Source organism: Strigops habroptila, chromosome 7 (assembly GCF_004027225.2).
Source record: "Strigops habroptila isolate Jane chromosome 7, bStrHab1.2.pri, whole genome shotgun sequence".
NCBI classification, from domain to species: Eukaryota; Metazoa; Chordata; class Aves; order Psittaciformes; family Psittacidae; genus Strigops; species Strigops habroptila.
The window spans coordinates 65,113,665-65,127,695 of NC_044283.2; the positions used below are offsets into that span (position 1 = coordinate 65,113,665).

A 14,031-nucleotide genomic window follows, 5' to 3' on the forward strand; every position below is an offset into this window, starting at 1 on the left:
GATCTTAAGAAAAGCTGTGCTGCACGTCAGCTTCAGGGTGAGAGCCAAGGCTTCTCCTTTGGGTCTTGACTCTAGGTATGCTAGGTGACCAGATGGATAATGCCAAGAGGCGATAGGCTAGATGATCTGATCATAAAGATAAAAATAGGAAAATCTTCCATGTGACAGAAAGGGAGAGGTTCTGTGAACACACAACGGAAACCCCACAGGGCCCCTTACCTAACTAGTAACAACTACTGTGGGTTTAATTAATGACCTAACTTCTGGTGATCATGGACTTTTTATACTACTGTTAATAATATAATCCTAGCTGGTGAGTTCATTCGCTCATGTCTCCCAAATTCACTGAGACAGATTATAACCTAACAAAATTGATTTATTGGAGGAAAGTAATTTTCTTTCGCTTAACAATAACCAGTACCAGAAGCTACTCCTAGCTACCAGAACAATGCAGTGGAAGAGCTGCAGTACTGGAGTTTAGGTTGGAGGAGATCAGCGAGTACATGTACACATGTGTATTGTATTATATCTTTTAGAGCATTAACATGTTTACATACTTATACTTAAGTTTCAGATATTATTAGATTTGAATACACTTTTATGTTACTTAAGTAATGATAAATTGCTCTGTAGTCTTTTAGCATTGATCATCAAACATCAGCTTCATCCTTTGGTAAAATGAGAGACTGTACTTTTTAGAGAAAAATGTGTATTTACGTTTAAACCTGGAAATGAAGTTTATCAACCGGCTTCTGTGCTTTTCATCAGTAAAAAGCACTTAATTTTTGATCTTTAAATAATCATCGTGTGTTGATCTCTGCTGTTCATAATATATTAAGTAGAATCTTTAAGTCATTTGACATGAATATACTTGTTAGACATTTTCTTTCAGGTTACACTGATACAAATAACATTTTTTTGCTTAGTTAATGTTAACTTTTATAGGAATTATTTACAAATGTTTACACTGATTATAGAGGAATTTTTATTCACTTAACAATGAGTTAGAATACTCAACCTTGCAATTTTACTGTAGAGCATTAGAAATGCTTTTATTATAGAAATAACTCTTGCAACCCCCTCAAAAAGCTTCTCAGAATTTGCTGCTTATATTTAGGTGGAGAACCAAACAGAATTTGGATTACAGCTTTTTAATGCTATATGCCCAACCAAAGGGAAGATTTTATTTACAGGTATGTTCATATTATTAAGTAGCTGCAATATATCTGTGCAGATTATTAGCTTTGGCAATTTTGTTTCAAATGCCTCAATAAAACCAGGAATTTATTATAATTTTCTGTGTATTTTGCCTGTGCTCTGTACAAGCACCCACATATTTCTGTGCTTATAATCATCTCTCATCCAGGTACTATTTGATTAAAACATCCTGTAACTTCCTGTAATTTGTGAACTGAAGCATAAAACCCTTACTCGAATAGGTTAAGAAAGACAGAGTTTAACATGTTTTCACTTGATGCAGCAAGACAGAATAGTGGCAGTAGGTCCAGGTTACAGCCCAGATCACAATGAACCAAAAAACCTTTACAGGTAGGGAAATATACCAGTACGGTGATACTGGAGAAAAGGTTAAACTGCAAGTTGGTACAGATCCTAAATTCTCCAGAAGATTAGAGAGTTAGACTTTCAGAAGAGCTCCATGCATTCAGACTTAGGTTTACCCATCATTCTAGGTTTGTGCTGATTTGTACTCCATAAAGATGGTAATCACCACTAAAGACTCCAAAATTTATGACTGTTCAGTAACAGAACAGATCCATAGAAGTTCATGTAGCTTGTGAATGCCAACAGTCTTTTTAAAAAGCTCATAACAGTATTTTGTTTAGTTCTTAGTTTTCCTGGTTCTCCTCCAGCAGGCCTCAGGCTCTGTATCACATAAGTACGTCACAAGATTCCCAGAAGCAGAAGAGAAAACCATGAGAGCAGGCATCTTGTACAATTCTTGTCAGCATTTAACAAAAACACATTTGGGCTGGGCTACTCCGGGGTCTGTGTTCCATTCTCAAATATGGCATAGGCACTCAGAAGACAGGTGGACAAATTAAAATGGTGTCTATTGAACAGTTAAGGTTTACTGGAAAATGAAGTTTTTTCCCCCTGACTTTCTTACATTTTTAAGAATATTACCTAAGTTTACTAAGTGCAGTAGAGCGTTAAGGCATGGGAAACGCTGAAAGGAAATGTTAAGTACGCTGCCAGACACTTAATGCCCCTTTCTATTATAAAGTTCTCCAAGCATTCATGTTTGCATGGAAATGACTTATGTATTTGTATTTTTGAAGAAATTTGAGAATATGTTTTCTTATCTGAGACATTGTAGAAGAACTGAACTGTGTTATTTGGAGCAAAGACTGGATTGTGATGATCTGGTGGTAGTTTTGGCTGCATTCAGAATTTTCTTAAATTCTGTGCTTTCCTCATACCATTACTTAGTATATCCACTTCTTTGTTTGTGTGCTCAGCCTGCAGCTGCTTCTGTAGCACAGATGCTGGTCTGCCCAGAAAATACTCTGTAGAGTACAGGTGAAAAGAAGGAACACATGCTACCAGAAAGTTAGCTATGATCTCGCTCCATTTGAAAGCCTTGTATTAGTGGAAAGCAAGTAACTTAAAAACCCCTTTCCTTAGCCTGATACAAAGATTTACTTTGATAATCTTAGGGAAAACTTGAACTAGCTTAGGTTTTATTTACTATTTTGTCAGGAATAGTATCATTTGGGTGACTGCTATTAACTTGTGAACTTTGAAAGAAGATAAGCATATGTAATTAGTCTTGGATGTCTACAGAACAGTTCACGTCATGAGTCAGGCAAGATCTTTGCTGAATAAACACGTAAATACTGCTGAATCAGGATTTAAGCAAGTAGCTTTGTGAAGTCCATTGAAGCTAACAGGGTTACACTGTGGATGAACCTTACCTACTGATCAAATGTAATCTTTGAAAAAAGACAATAAATCCCGTCAATCATCTCATCTCTTCTATTTGAACCATCTCTTCTACTTTGCCTGTCTTCTACGTAAGCTGAAGCCAGAAAAATTCAAATTAGTATTTGGGAACCACATACTAAACATTCAGGATAATTACACACAGTATAACTTAACGAAAAAGAACTTATACCGAAATCTCTAAGCAACAGCAGATGCTCTTCAGGAAGATGTGCTTTAGTTGGACACAAATTACAGGGCTTGTACAGGGTTAAATAAACTTTTTATAGCCTATACTACATAGTATATCAATGTACATTCTCCAGTATTCACTGTTGACTGTCAGCTTCAGAAAAGACTGTTTCAGACATCTCCATATGCAAAACTATTTTCAGCTCATAACCATATTCACACCCACTTTGCATCAGAGTCTATATTTTTCATCTTTACTACTTTTATATGCTTTCTTCTGGTGTTTCTTGATATGGTGGTCTCACTAGGTTTTTTAAATACTCCTCTTTCTGCCTTCTGTCCTTTTTTTGGGTGCCCCTCAATTTCTCTTTAAGGATTCTCTGAAACTCTCCGATTCCTTGCTCTTCTCCCTTTTACATCTAGCTAATTATTACTGGATAATCCTCTTAGCTCATTTGATTTTATGCAAGATTTCTTGTAAGTTGATGTTTTGGTTTTTGTTGTTGTTGTTCTCTTCTGCATAACTATCACCTCAGTTCAACACCCAGATTTCAGAATCTGTTAAGAAGCATTCATCTCGATCAGTTCTGTCTCCATCTATCTCCTTTTTGTTATCTTACCATCAGCAAAGGCTGACAGGGTCAGAACAGATCTCTTAATCTTGTTTTCAAACTTCATTCTGGTTCTTCCTGGGCTCACTGTTGGCAACACATTTCTGCCTCGCCATCCCTACACTTGTAGTAATGGCCAAATTCAGTTAAAAGCTCTGGGCCTGCTCAAGCTCTTGCTGCTGACTCTGTGCTGAGTCAGTTGAGGACACAAAACCAGCAGGAAATCATGCTGCTTTTTTCCTTTTTTTCCCCTCATAGCATTCATCTTCTACCTGCTTAGCTTTCTGAACCAGATTCCAGTGTCACCAGACAAATACGAGAGCCAATGAAGTAAAGCAACTGGATCAACACTGCACCCAAACAACATTTTCCTGAAGGTTTAGCCTCCTCTTCCTGTGTTTTTCACACCCATACCAAATTCAAGCCCTGAATTACTTGCTCCTTAATTATCTCTGGAATTCATTTCTTTCCTTTGTGTCACTACCTCTAAACTCCTTGTTTGGATTCATTATCCTCAGCTTTAGTAACGGGAACAGCTTCTGGTTTTTCAGATCCCACGTTCTTCTCTGAAAGCTGTGCAAAAATGCAGCCAAGGCATTTCCCATTTCCTTGATGGATGTCTGTCTCCTTTTCCAAGTATCCTTTAGCTGGCTCTACTGCTGTATTCAGTCTCAGCCTTTACACTGTCCTTCAGTGTGATTCACAGCACGTTCCTTCTTTCATCACTAGTATTCCCTGAAACAACTTGCTTTCTACTACTGTGCCAGTAATCATCCATGGTTCTTCTCAGTCACCTTTTAGGTATGACAAAGTCTGCCCAGGGTACTCTGGAAAGCATTTAACCACCTGCTTTATACACAACTCTTTTTAAACAATTTGCTCCTGCTGCTTATCAGTGCTTATACAACTTGAGTACAAAGTGTCTACTGTCTTCTTCCTCAACCTCCTTTTGCTTCATTTTTTTTTTTTAAAGTGAGATCTCTTTAAGGTAGGGAGTTCTCCTTTCTCGAAAAGAGAGAAGCACTCATGGTGTTATAGTCCCTCCTGTAAATAAATATTTAATGAATGATACTGAGACAGAGACATATGTAGAAGCTAAATAGCAATCCACTGTAGTTTGGCCCAGCTCCAGCGCATGCTATATAGCAGTCAAACGCAACGCGGTTGACACTTACATTTGACTGCCAGCAATAAAACCACCAATTGCCGCCTTTTTTTTTGTTGCTCTTTTTCCCCCCCCCAGCTGGAAGATGACATTATAGCCAAACCTGATTATATTCAAGGTATAAGAAACTTTGCTGCTAAACAGTCCCAAGATTGGATGATTCTCGAGTTCTCCCAGCTCGGATTTATTGGTAAGTATTATGATCTCAGCAGGGTCAACTGGATTTGGAGCTGTGTGGGTTGTGTTTTTTTTTGAGTAGGTCTCCCTCAGAATTACATTTCAAAGCATTGAAGGACTCAGGAAAGCTCCCACCGAAAGTTTTACTTTTTGTGGTCTTTAAAACTGTCTTTTTAATGCAGAGTCTCCTCAGCACAGGATCTAGTAGTTGGATTCCCTTAAGAAGCAAATTGTTCCACCCCAGAGCACTATGTGCCCCTGTAGTGTGTAGTCTTCTCTTCAAGATAAGAATTTGAACAATCTATTAAAACAATCTGCTTCCTTTCCTTTGTGCAGCAGAACATGCATCCCATATCATAGGGGAGGTTTTTACTATTTTTAGTAGTAAGTTTCTTTATGTATTTTTTCTTTGGTTCTAATACAATTTACTTGTGATAACACCTTATAAGCATTAGGTCAAAGAAAGAAATCTAACAAAATCTGCTAATACAAATAGCAAGAGAACTAAATGAACAGGAATAGTATTTTAAAAACAACACTCTTGATATCAATGTCTTAATTTAAATATACTCAGTATAGTATTGCCAGTCAAATGCATGTCTAGCATTTTGAGGAATTATTTGGACTTTATTTCATCTGACACACTGATTACAGGTGACTGGCAGATTTGTGTTTGGAACTAGGCTATACTACATGCTTTATTAGTCCACTGGTTGACTATGTGAGAATCAATCCAGGCATGGGATGGAAATCTTTTCAAAATCCCAACAAGCTGGAGGATAAGCAACTCTCCAAAGCTGGAGTCTGTAAAATTTTCACTATATATCAGAGTTACATCCATGTGTTTAAGCCTGGAGTAAACATAAAGCCGGTGATTTTTGCACAGCAATAAAAATATCTGAATATGCAACTTCTTGTCTTGCTTTCAGGAAAATTGTTTAAATCAGAAGACTTGCCGCTCATAGTGCAATTTTTTCTCATGTTCTATAAAGACAAGCCCATAGACTGGCTTATAGACCACCTGCTCTGGGTTAAAGTGTGCAATCCAGAAAAGGACGCAGTAAGTATGTCTATGAATTTATGAACATAACTAATATTTAAACAGACTCAGTGACAAAATAGTTTATTTTTAAAAAGCGAAATAGAAACATCTCAAGCCTGATTTACTTTGGAATTTGTAGGGAAAAATCTGCTGCAGATCTGCACAGAGTTGCATGGTGTTCGAGCCCACTAGGGCATATGATGAGGCCTAACTCACAGCAATTCACATTTCCACACCAAAGCTGTTTTGCCTCCTTCAGCTCAACACATGGACAGCACAAGCGCACATCTGCCTGCAGCTGGTCATGTAAGCAATCCTGCAGCACCAAAGAACATTCTGAATATGTAAAACTATATGAGCTATCACTTCTCAGAATCTTCTGTTGACCCCCAAAATGAAAGTCAGACAAGCATACCTTTTACAGTCACAGTTGTTCTGAATTTTGCATACCAGTTCCTTTCTTTCAGGAAGCAGAACTTGCTTTAGATCTTTTACTACCTGGGAAAATTTGACCATTTGGCTGAAAAAAAAAAATGCAGGGAAATGTAGATCAAATGAACTATATGATACTTTTCACTGAAAATGAAAGAAACAGTTGTGTGGAATTGCAAAAGGTGCCATTTCTAGTACTAAAGGTGAGCCAAATGATATGTTTATGCCCTTTTGCATTCTTTCTCTCACCAGTCTTTGGTGCTGGTCACTACTCACACTCTTCTTGTATAACAGACTGTGCAACGGAGGACTGTCGAGTTTCTGGTCCTTCTTGGTTTTTAAGGTTCAAGAACTTTATTTGATTAGCATAGCCAGTCCCCACTCCAGGTGTTTGCACATATTACTTTTGTGTTGATAAAGAAGGAAGAAGAGATAGATAGGAGCTGTGCAAAGCAGGAGATTGAGGGGAGTGGAACAAACAAGCTTCAAGTTTTACTGCGTAGCAGAGAAGGCTCTTGGGGATAGCGTAAGGTCCCTGATTTTACACTTAGTAATGCCACTGAAGAGTCTCTATTCCCACTTCATACAGATAGGAGTAAGCTTTGAAATCCTAGTCCATGGGTTAGGGTGGTTCATGTGAGTTAGAGTAAGCCTCAAGTACCTTTAATTTAGGTTCTTGCCTGCCTGCAATAACAGAAAAATATATGATTATGTTAACATCACCCATTCCAGATCTAGCATGTGCCAACTTCCATCTGCTAGATGAAATATCTGACTTTTATTTTTTAGATGGCTGTACTAGCTTCAAAGACCTGATTCATACCTAAAATGAAGCTCTGTTCCTGAAAGGCAGGCAGGCAGCTCATGGAAGTCTGCTCTGGCCAAGCCAAAGCAGAGTGGTATCAGCAAGTTTCTAAAGAGTTTCACTTCTGCAATTGCAATTGCAATTGCAATTGCAAAAAATCCTGTGGTGATGGCTGTTTGGCACATGTTTTTGGCCTGGGCTGAGTGTTAGCGTATCAAGATTCAGCTACATCTGCTCATGTAAAAGTAAAATTCTCCACAGTAGGCTATTTTTTAACATTACATGTGATGTTACAAAGTGTACTAAACTGGAAAATCAGGATTGAAATACAGAAAATCTGTAATTACCAGATGAAAGATACATAACTTACAGCATAGTACATTATAAGCCTCTCAAACATAGCAGAAAGAGCCAAAATGATAAAGCTTGAAATGTAACCAGAATCTAACTCAAGAAGGTCAGTTTTGGTCAAAATAGTTTAATTAGAATGATATGGCAAGGCCAAGAGCAATGAAATTTGCTAGAAACACTTAAAAATCAGTTTCAGATCTGAGGTCCATTTTTTTACATTTTTGAATGTATATAGTTCAGAAATCCCTGAATTAGTGGTGGATGAGCCTTCAAATCTACATAGCACCATGAGAGGAATTACAAATACTAGTCTAGAAATGGTGTATTTGAAATAAGGTGACTGTTAAATATAAGGATTACTCATTTAAATATAGATTAAAAAAACCTGGACCCATACCCTCAAGTACATAATGAAATTGCTGTATGTAACTTAGTTTGTCTCTCTTTTATTTGAATACAACTTCACTCCCTTGTACTTTCTTTCAGACACACTGTGAAAAGGAAAAGGCAAAGTTACGTATCCGTGCTAAACCATCTCTCTTTCAACATGTGGGATTTTATTCATCATTGACTGGGAAGATACAGAATTTGAAGGTAAGGATAAGAAACTATTGCCATATTTCTAAATGATATGCTTGTGTTTTGACTTGTTTCTCAAATCAGTTTCAAGCATTGCATCTTGGGCGTTAGACGCATTTCTGTATCCAAGAACTCTGGTTTACAGATCCGGGGGAGAATATTGATCTGGCGTCTAAACTGCAGGTGGAGCATACTGCTTCTGTACAAATATCTTTGAATCTCTAATTTGAACACTTGTACCAGTCATAGTAGCATTTCATGGCACCCTCTGCATGGTACAAGTTTTCATGTGCTCTGCCCTGTACAAATGCAAATGGCTATGACAGCTTGTTTTGAACGAATAGTCCACAATCCCAATCTGAGGGACTGTTAAGAAGAAGGACAAGGATGTGGGTATTGTGACAGCCATAGATTTTTAGGGAGAGTTTGGAGGGCAAACAGTGGATCTACCACGTATCTGATAAGGACAAGTGCAGTGAAGCACCAGACTTCAGGGATGTCCTGATGGCACCATTTACACTAGTCATTTGAATTGCTGTATTGGATCAGACTAGAGGTTCATGTAGTCTTTATCAGAGACCAATTATCAGGTGTTCTGGCAGAAGGCACAGTATACAACTATGAAATAGCCTACTGTGGAGAATTTAACTTTTAAATCTAGGCAACTAAGAAATACTCGGTACAACTGCGTCTACAAACTGCAACTCTGAGTCTCAGTGACTACACTGAAATGAATATTTCTATTAGAAATAGATTGTGTGGTTTTTTACACTGAGGCAATTATTTTCTGGAATAGCTTCCTACAATTCAAAATATTGGAATGCTTTTATTTCATTATGTGAGTGATATTAGATTTCTTTATATCCAACAGGATAAAGATTTTGGCAAAAATGTGCTACATAAAGTGCATAATAATCCACCTGCAAAAGTGCGTACAAGCCTAAAAACATACCAGCAATTTACCTTGGAAAAAGTTTATAAAGGACAAGACTGTTTTTGGGCTTCAGCTCCAGTGGCAGGGGACTACATCAGTTTCACCTTTTTAAATCCAATGAAAGTTGAAAAGTAAGTATTACAAGACATGGAATATGGAAGCCTACATATATCTAGTTGGGAAATGATTAAGCCTGTTCAAAATCACCAGTGCTCAACTGTTTCTTAAACTGTAGCCTCGTTACTGATAAGAAATCTATGACTTGCTATGTATCTGCTCCCTTTCTTGAATTCCAGAATACATTTCTTCCTTGGTAATTAGAGAACTTTTTTTTTTTCCTTTTATTTCTTCAGTTTAGTATTTTACATTCTCTCATGATAATTCTCAAAGGAATTTGGTTTTAAAAAGTTTCATCAAAAGAGTCGGTGAAAGGTTTATTTCCGTTGTTGTCAACAGAAAGGCTATTTGCTTGATGTCAAGTCAAAGGCCATGTCACAGACCAGACACTTACCAGTGTGAGTGAAAGCAAAGAGAAAATACTCACTATGTGGGGAAATAATGAAGAGTGAATTAATAAAGGTGGGATTCAGTTGAAGATTCAGATTTGAATGTAGGTGTTCACAGTAGAGATGTCTATGTAAGGTAGCTGTGTAAGCTCCTACTATACGGAAAAGAAAAAGATCTACCTTGAATGGTTTTTTTCATACTGAAAGGTGAAACTATCTTCTCTGTTTTCACATCATTTAACTTGGGCATCTTTGAAAGGAAGATATCTGTAGCTTAAGTTAGAGAACTGTTCTTCAGAAAGCCTTACTCTACGAACAGTAGAAACTGAGGTTGTCATCAAAAGGAGCAGTCCTGCCTGGTTCAGCAAACTTTCTTCTCTCTGTATCAGACTGGAGAACAGACCTGCGTTAAAAAATTAACCTAGCAAGAAATACGGTTCCAGGAGAGTGACATAAATTACCCCAATTACCTTATTTTTGTAATGATATTCAGAGAGGAAAAACTCCTTCACTGTTGTTACACTTCCTCCCAAAACTGGTCACTAGAAGACTTCATTTCTGCAAAGATTGTAGATTTCTCTTTTGTTTTAAAAAGTTCTAAGAAAGCAAGTCTGTATCTCTATCTAGTGAGCTGCACTAAATGACAGTTGTAATAAACACTGGTGTTCTGTGATCAACACTGTTAATTAACTCCTTTATGCTTTGGAAAACTTGGGTAGCCTATATTTTGCATTTTCCTGTTACTGGGAAGTTGTACTGGATGAAGCTAACTTACATATTGTATTGCCATCACACTGCTAACCTGTGAAAATGTATAGTTAATCCTGTAATATTTGGTGTACTTCTTAGGTTTTGATTGTTTTATACCAGAGGAGGGAGGTTGATGCTTTAAATTTCCTTAGCTCTTTTTGGATGTAAAAACCTAAGAACTCTAATGCCAGAAATATAAAGCCAAACAGAGATTTATTTTTTAAAATCTCAAAGGTATTTTTGCTTGGATTCTTGCTTTGACAGTGCTGTTGTTCACTGGCTATAAAGAAGATTATTTAGAAGCACCTGATCAGTATTGATAAAAAGGGGGATTCTCTTGGCGTGTAGCATATGGTCTGGTAAAACCATGGCATTTTTGCTGCCACTGCATTCCAGAAGGCCATCACACCTCAGCCTTAGGATGGTAGGAACAGATGAGAAGGCAGATCTTCCTTAGCCATTTAAACCTGTAAAGTTAATTTATTTGGAACTTGAGCACTGAAAATGGGAACACTTGCATTTTGTGGCTCCAGAAAAAGATGGTTTTAATGCTTGTTCTGTTTAAAATGAAAAGCCCTAGTATGGTTTGGTCACACATTGGAAAGTTTCAATGCCTATTTCTGTTCTCTGCAGCCCACAACATATTAAAGAAAAGGTATGTGAAACCTTCCATCAAAACTGGAAAGCATTACTTTCCTAGAACTTTTCTAAAGTATAAAATACTTAGAAATAACATACCTTTCCTATCAGGTACTTCTTCAGGAGTGGAAACATAGAGCATCCTGGCGATAAGCTGTTTAACACAACTGTGGAAGTGTTGCCAGCTGACGTAAGTCTCTCATTTCCAACTGTAATACAGAGTGCTATTTCATTTTAGAATGATGCTCAGCATAAAATACCATGCCCTAGAAAATACTTCTGGAGACTTTATTGTTTTATTTTTTGCAGGAAATGCTAAAAAAAGAACTGGTTGACAATGGAAGTAAATTTAATTACCCAGCAACCAAAGATGGATATTTACAGATAGGTAAATAGTTTATTGTCACTTCAAAACCTGAAATTTTGTTCTTACATATAAAGTGGTTTTGCATTTGAGAATTTCATTAACTCTGTAATAAATACAATATTCCAAGGTGAACTAGCAAGGAAAACAAACCCATTGCACTACTGCATATTATAGTATATGATGTTTAACCAGTGACTATCCTATTTTGTTTTAAATAATGAAGAACCCTACTAGCAGCGGCGAAAGCCAAGGCATTTAATTAGAAGAAAAACTAACTGCACTTTCTGCAAGGTCTTAATAGGATGTATTGGGTTGTATCTGCAGCAAGGTTTTGGTAGTGGGGGGCTACAGGGGTGGCTTCTGTGAGAAGCTGCTAGAAGCTTCCTCCATGTCCTCAGAGCCAATGCCAGCTGGCTCCAAGACAGACCTGCCGCTGGCCAAGGCTGAGCCCATCAGTGACGATGGTAGTGCCTCTGTGATAACAGAGGTAAGAAGAGAGGAAAGTTGGTGCACAGCAGCTACTGTAGCCAGAGAAAGGGGTGAGAACATGCAAGATCAACAGCTCTGCAGACACCAAGGTCAGTGAAGAAGAGAGAGGAGGTGCTCCAGGCACTAGAGCAGAGATTCCTCTGCATCTCATGGTGCAGCGCATGGTGAGACAGGCTGTGCCCTTGCAGCCCATGGAGGTCCATGGTGGAGCAAATACCCACCTGCAGCTCAGGGAGGACACCACGCCAGAGCAGGCGGATGCCTGAAAAGAAGCTGTGACCCCATGGGAAGCTTGCGCTGGAGCAGTTCATGAAGAACTGCAGCCCGTGGGAAGGACCCATGGGAAGTTCATGGAGAACTGTCACCCATGGGAGGGACCCACACTGCAGCAGGGGAAGAGTGTGAGGAGTCCACACCCTGGGGAGGGAGGTAGAGAACTAGGAATAAAGTTAAAACGGGGAAGAAGAGAGGGGTGAGGGGAAGGTGCTTTTAAGATTTGGTTTTATTTCTCATTACCCTACCCTGATTTGATTGGTAATAATTTAATGGTTTTTTTCCCAAGTCAAGTCTGTTTTGCCCATGATAGTAATTAGTGAGTGATCTCTCCCTGTTCTTATCTCAACCCATGAGCCTTTTGTGATACTCTCTCTCCCCTGTCCAGCTGAGGGAGGGGAGTGATAGAGCAGCTTTGGTGGGCACCTGGTGTCCAGCCAGGGTCAACCCACCACATAAGATAACTGACTCTGGTTTGGCTTTTGCAGCATTAGCTGAAGACAAGGATTTCTTATGATTATGAAGGTATTAACTTGTGCTCCAACCTGAAATGAAGCATAATACAGTGCACTTTCTCCCTTTTTGCCCCCACCTTGCTTCCCCTTCTTCATTCCTCACTGTGTGACTTCTCTTAAATGAACTGCAGTCTCTACATGCCTGCCAAGGCCTGGTTTCTATTACCTAAAATAAAATGCCACTTATGTGACCAGAAATGGACTATTGGGAGATCTGCTTTGCTTGCCACTTTCTTTTGTTTCTCCTGCCACATAATTACTCTTTTGTCACAGTGAACCACTTTCACCTCAGCGATGCTTCCGCTTTGCTTTGCACCTCTCTCCACCTCCCCGTGGCTGTTTGCTCTGATTAAGAGAGCTAAACCAGAATGCTGTCAACTCACAGTTGCATATGCAAGCTGATAGGAAATTAATATTGTACTTGGGATGAGTGGTTTTCATTTGTTTTTCATTTGCAGCAACAAGCTTAGTTAAAAAGCATTGAACAAGTAAAGAAATGTATCAGAACTGATCCATGATTCCTAATATATCTTTTTAAAAATAATCAGACTTCTCAGAAAAGCTCTTTTAAGTTATTTAACATGTCCACGTGTGCCATATGTATATGGTCACCACTAACTTATTTAAATGTATTTTTTAACATTTCTAGCTATAGGTTCTTTATTTTCCTGCATTTTTCCCAGCTCCTAGTTGCTGTAACTGAAGAAATTGATCCTCCTTCTTGTTTATAGCTTTATCATTCAGTTGTTATTGTTTGATCTTTTTTTCTCCTTAATGTTGTATCCCTGGAGTTAATTTATAATTTGTAATTTAGAGCTTTTGCATAAGTTCACTTGGAAGCGTACTTCATCCTAATACATGTTCGTATCGGTCTTGTTTTATTTTTTATTTAGGGGCTTTTGAAAATGGAATTGCAGAAGGCAGTATCAATCAGTTGATAGGAAAAATACAGGCTATTCGTCTGTCAGTCAATTCTGATTCTCCTGTATGGGCAATACTTAGTGAGGTAAGCATGTTAACAAAAACATTTTAATTAAAGCTTTATTAGATGAGTTTCAGTTCTTCCTACCATATAGTACTGATAATCATTCATTTGTATTTAATTTTGAATAGGATTTTGTGTGGAAAAACACAAGTGGAGAATTATATTAATTATTCAGGGGGGAAGTTAAATTTACTTCATAGAAAGTGATGGAAATGCTCAACTGGGATGATTCTCTAGTTTTGAAGTGCTGTAAGTACAGCCACTAGAATTTGGGTC

At 38.1% G+C, this 14,031-nt stretch overlaps 1 protein-coding gene across 1 annotated transcript in view; it reads left to right on the plus strand.

Annotated features, from left to right (window-relative positions):
- The window catches only part of MGAT4D (MGAT4 family member D), a 37,368-nt gene that overhangs the window by 21,909 nt on the left and 1,428 nt on the right, over positions 1-14,031 (plus strand). The window contains exons 7-14 of the mRNA XM_030492072.1: positions 1,118-1,193; positions 4,990-5,101; positions 6,018-6,148; positions 8,205-8,312; positions 9,169-9,362; positions 11,238-11,316; positions 11,436-11,514; positions 13,664-13,776. Of these exons, the coding sequence (XP_030347932.1) occupies positions 1,118-1,193; positions 4,990-5,101; positions 6,018-6,148; positions 8,205-8,312; positions 9,169-9,362; positions 11,238-11,316; positions 11,436-11,514; positions 13,664-13,776 (892 nt within the window). The remainder of the gene's footprint in view (positions 1-1,117; positions 1,194-4,989; positions 5,102-6,017; positions 6,149-8,204; positions 8,313-9,168; positions 9,363-11,237; positions 11,317-11,435; positions 11,515-13,663; positions 13,777-14,031) is intronic.